General features: G+C 35.6%; 1 protein-coding gene across 1 annotated transcript; it reads right to left on the bottom strand.

Annotated features, from left to right (window-relative positions):
• Window positions 1-528: 528 nt before the first annotated feature.
• Window positions 529-1687, bottom strand: LOC110866448 (protein FAR1-RELATED SEQUENCE 1-like). The gene is made up of 2 exons (XM_022115595.1): window positions 1313-1687; window positions 529-1143 (listed from the first exon to the last, which is right to left on the bottom strand). The coding sequence occupies exons 1-2, from the start codon at window positions 1685-1687 to the stop codon at window positions 529-531; spliced, it is 990 nt and encodes a 329-aa protein (XP_021971287.1).
• Between the last annotated feature and the right edge of the window lie 4017 nt (window positions 1688-5704).

The following is a 5704-nucleotide window of genomic DNA, read 5'->3' as shown; positions in this document are numbered from 1 at the left end:
GAGATACACTATTTTCTCAGTAAACTTTCGCTCGATGTAATGGGCAAAATCCTCAATATAAACGCCAAAACATACAAAAACCACAAAATTTCAAAAACGTCATTTCATGGAGATTCAGTTTTGTTCTCAATAAAATTTAGCTGAAGGGGATGGACAACATTGTTAGACATCTTTCTTGACTGCGTATTAACAATGTTGTCCGTCTTGTTTACCAAGACATTATTGAGTTTAGCATAACCAAAATTAGAGGTTTATGGTAGTTTTATTTAGTGGCGTTTTTTTTTTGGCGTTTGATTTATTTGTCCGATCTTATATTGTTTGTTATGCAACTTCGAAGTAGCATGTTATGAACAAATATGTCGAAAAAAAAGATGGAAAAAAATGATGTATAAAGAACGATGTAAAACGCCAGACTGAGATCTGTGTGTTCTGTAAGAATGAAAAATACAAAACGCCAAACTACTCTCCACTGGCTCTCGAAGACCATCTGTGTGTGTTCTGTAAGAATGAAAAATACAAAATGCTAAACTACTCTTCACTGGCTCTCGAAGACCTTGTCGATCTTCTTTTAATTATGGCATGTTTGCATGTCGATGCGTAGTGTCCACAGCCTTTGCAGTTCTGACACTGTCTTTCTTTGGCCCCGGGTTTCGACTTTGATTTCTTTTTCTCGATTGCTATCTCCTGTATAGATTTCAGTCGCTTCCAAGAACCAGAACCTTTGGATTTATACCCAATAGGGACTCTTATCGGATTCTTGTCGTTTTTATATTGACCGATTATCTCGGCAAATCTATCCCTAGTACTAGCGGGAGGAGCAACAATCTGCATATCTTGAACCTTCTTCATATAAGATTGAACATGATCCTTGTATAAAGATAACTCCTCTTTATTACCATATAAACGTTTCAAAGTATATTCCGTTGAAAAAATAATATCTCGCATCATACTTTGCACATCGGGATCAAGCTCGGTAATATATTCACGACTAATTGAGTATTCGGGAGAGCAGTTTAGGGAAGCATCTTTGCGCCATCTATTCAAAATGTATTGTTTTGGAAATTCCCTAATGTCCATAATTCTCAAAACATAGAATATATGTCGACATAACAAACCAAACTGCTCAAAAGCCTGCATGAGCAACTGCATGTTCAATCAGACTTACGGAACATTACCTGAAAAACGCCAAAAACAATATCTCTATAATGGCATGCAGAGAATGTTTGTCCAAAAAAATTAAAAAAACACAATGGATATGATAAAACGCCATTCACAGAAAATGCCATATAAAAAACAAAACGCCATTGTTTACCTCAAATAAGGATATACAAGGCTGCTGGAAGTCATTTATGTAAAACTTAATAAACCCATCGGGCTGATCTTCGTAACGTTGATTTATGCAATCCGCAATTTCAATTAGCTTAGCTTGAACGTCACAAAAAATACTTTTTGTGTATATGTCAACAGCTTGGCCTTCCAACAATTGGTAATTACTCTTCAACTGGGGTCGTTTGTATCGAGATTCATGATCATTTTTCCGGTGCGTGTGACGCTGTGCTTCTATTGCAGTTTCGTAATGAGTCATGAACTTAACAAGAGTAGCTTTCGAATTGCACACTTGACCAAAAAAATGATTTTCACTCTCTGACCTCGATGTCGTTCGCATAAGACCCGACATCTCTTCCATTCTATAGTATGCAGGGATCCAAGATTCCCTGAGTGTAAAAATATCAGATAGCCAGTCATTATCTGCTAAATTGAACTCTCTGATAACCACTTCCCATTCTTGTTAGGACCGGTTTAGACTCTGAAACGATTGCGTATGACACGTTCGACGTGCGGAATCCGTGACCGTGCGTGACCGAACACACGAGAACGTACTATAAACGTGATTCTATTGATAGATCTGAAACGTACAAAGAACCGTGAATCACCTTGCCACTTTCTCTCTCTAGATTCTCTCTCTAACCTTCAAAAGCTCCAAGTCTCTAATGTGGCCAAAAGTTCTAAATGAGAACCCTAAAACTCCTATTTATAGGCCAAGGCATAAGGAAGGTTTCCTTATTTACAAGATTGCCACCTTACCTTTTTCTCTAAATATTACATCATAAAGTCTAGTTTACTTATGAATCTGCTACGAACTTGATTGACGGAGGCGATAGACATTACTGCACTAACAGACTCCCCCTTGGATATTGCCGCAATCAATCTCGTAGCGTCTTGACTTTCTCTCTCTCTCTCTCTATCTCTCTCTGAGTCTTCTTGAAAGTTTGATGTCATCAGCAACCACAGACTCCCTCTTTCTCAAACAGAATCCCTGTAGATCTATTTTCAGCTTTAACTTTCCCTTTCGTTAGACTCTATCTTCAGGCTCTCCCATTCGTCAAGCTTTCGTGCTTTTGGGATCGACACCTTACTTTTCGGATACAAGCTCCTCCAGGATACTTACCTGGCTCTTTGAATGCACGCTTCCTCTTGCGTTGTGCTTGTCTTCAGACTCCCCCCTTAGACTCGGCTATCGGCATCGTAATCTGGTATAACATCTGCAATATCTCAAACATTTATGAGTAAAAACATTTTGAATCTCCAGGATTGATGACCTGGCTTTCTCAACATATGCAAAAATATTTTTACAGTGAAAGCATTTTCAGTTGTCCAGGAATCGTAACCTGGCACTTTTTAAAACATTTCCACTTCCCTTATCAACAAACTTCATAGATTTGACGATTTAAGCGACCAAGAATGGAACATAGCTCTTTAATCTGATTTTAACAATTAAGAATCCAAATCCCTCACAGTAAATCATCCAAGTCCAACTTAATGACCTTGGAGATATCACAAACTGTTTTTGCTTTTAAAAAATTCAAGTTTCAATTTAATGAACTTGTTTTATTTTCAGAAACACGCACAACATACTTAGATTTTGAAACTCAGCTCTTAGACATCGGTTGTCGAAAATAAAAGGGAATCAAAAATCTTTTTGTAATTTTCTGAAAGATAAAGCAGTAAAGAAATATTTACAGGCATCTTTTTGTTGAGTTTGTGTCAGAGGATCATATCAGTTTATGACAGATCACTAGCACCGTTGAGCTTTTAAACACTTTAGTTCTAAACGATTCACTTAGATTGTCAGTATACTGATCCACTTAAATTTTCACACAAAGTTCAACTGTTCGAGATACGAAATTAATGTTTTAAGGACTTAACTTATTCGCGTGTCCCACCTCAGAATATACTCCCGTATCAAAATTCCCTAGATTTAGTCTTACAGGTAAGTATACCAATCTGATATCTATATCTGGGTTAGTGCGGGACCTTGAGAGCTCAGGTATGAACTTCCATTCAGTCAAAGAGATGAAGGCTCGACTTTGAGGTGTGTTCCCTTTACAGAATCTTTTCTTCAACTGCAATTGATTCATATCTTTCGATATTTTTCAATTTTTATGCAGAGGGTAAGCTTTAAAAACGCGTAAAGTATTATACGAGGTCTAGGCCATTGCTTCCGCAAAATCAGAAGACCAGGTATAATACCCCAGATATCAAACAACATAAAGACCTAATATCTCAGAATCAGGCAACCTCTCAAACAAGATTCCGGGGGTTACCCATATATCCGAGAGATGTTCCCCACGAGATATGTAAAGTATTTGATATTTAGGTTTATATCTCGAAAACAATCTACTAAACGTGTAAAAACCTACTGGCATATCATCAGTGAGACCGTTTATCACATTAAAACATTCCATTTCTTTAGCGTACTATGATTGTCTACTGATGTACTATCATTTCCTCTTTTTACACAAAAACTCTTTTTCATTTTATCATGTTTTTGGCCTTTTCAAATTTTCTAATGTTTTTGTATTTTCTGACAAATTCTTACTCCCCCTAAAATGCAAAACCTTTTAAAGAAAATTTGACAAACCGACACTGATAACTTTGTCTCGCCATCCAGTTTTTGCTTTTCATGCTCTGTTTTGTAGAAAAATAACGTACCCCCATGATTTACAACCCACTGATTTTCGACAGTTTGAAAACCGTTTTTCAATCTTGTGAAAGTAATCATGTTTGTTCCGCCGTGAGGGTTTCGGCATATTCAAGCAACATAAGTTTTTGAAATTTTTGAATTTTTGACAAAATCTAAAAACAAATATATTTTTGATTTTTCATATATTTTGACAAAATAAAAACATATTTTTGATTTTTAAAATTTTCAATTTTTAGGGTTTTTAGAAATATGGTTTATTTATGTACAAAAATCGATAAACTCCCTGTTCAACCAAACCAGGGTTCAGCAACCTTCTCCTACTGTGCTAGGCTGCTTATCAATTCTCTTCCTTGACAATCAAACTTCATGAGCACCTGCACATTCACAAAAACTCAATTACTTGAACAATTTAGCCCAGGTCTGTTTAACCTTAGGCATTTTAATACAATAAATTTTATTCAATGATGGAAAATCTTTGTCATCTCGTACAAAAACTTTTTCATCTTTGACTTTAACTTTTTCTTCATTTACAGAAATCACTTGTTTCTTAACCACCCAGTTCTGTCCTTTTGAAGCACTTCTCTTGTAAAATCGTGACTCGTTTTGATTATTTGACTTTGAACAACAACTTTTGGTTTCCAAAACTGATTTGGCTTTGTCATATCAACTGATGTTTGCCAACTTTGTGTTGTTCTGAATCTGGGTGTTTGAGAATTCTGGGTTTGTCTTAAATCAGACCTAGTCTGTTTTGGTTTCCAAGTTTGATTCGAAGCAAACTTGTTTGTGATATACCTCCAAGTTTGTTTAAAATCAAATCTGGTAGACTTTTGTTTCACATTCTCACGTTTCTGTTTTTCAACATCAACAGGCTTTGAGTTTGGACACTTGCGTGCAACATGTCCATTTTGATCACATTTAAAACACATTTTCTTTGAAACATCTTTAGCCTGTTGTTGTTTCTTTTTCTAAGCATAAAACTCTTCATTAGACTGTCGTCTAAATTGGAGTTTTTTCTCTTCTTCCGAACTTTTCCCGTGAACAAAGTTCGTCTTTTGCTTAAAATTTGATTTTTCATTTTGTTTCCAATTTTGATTCTTTTTATAACCCAAACCAGCCTTCATATTCTTCTTTTTGCAACCAGGCTTGTTATAAAAAGTTTTCTTGTTTTTCCCAGCAAATTTTGAAATTTCTGATTTTTCGATCTCAACCATCTTAAAAACTTTATCAATCTTTTCTGAAATCACATTTTGAATCGGGAATACAATATCTAAGAATAATTTGTCCGATCCAATCATGGTATAAACCAATCCTTTTGAATCATCATTCACAACTTTCTCAGATTTTGACTGCTTAATATAGCCATCATGAAAATTTCCCTCATTTTCTTCCTGTGATTCAGACTTACCTTTGGTTGACTCATCTTTCAAAACGCTTTCAACAACCTTACTTACCACCTCTGAATCATTAGCCTCATCAGATTTGGCGTAAGTTACATCGATACTTTCAGGTAATTGGTCAACGATATTCAGACCTTTTGCCACCTCTTCCTCATCATAAAAAGTATAATTGTTTCTCAATAGTGGAGGTACCTGATGATATTTTGAACCAATACCTTTTTGATTCTTGTCAGTATCTTTGTCATCTGGTGTGATGTTGAAAATGCGTTCGAGAATGTACGAAGAGTTATGATAACTTTGAAGTTTTGTAACAATCTTTTCT

Source organism: Helianthus annuus, chromosome 7, assembly GCF_002127325.2.
Source record: "Helianthus annuus cultivar XRQ/B chromosome 7, HanXRQr2.0-SUNRISE, whole genome shotgun sequence".
NCBI classification, from domain to species: domain Eukaryota; kingdom Viridiplantae; phylum Streptophyta; class Magnoliopsida; order Asterales; family Asteraceae; genus Helianthus; species Helianthus annuus.
The sequence above is the reverse complement of the archived record's forward strand: the minus strand, read 5'-3'. Positions and strand labels throughout refer to the sequence as shown.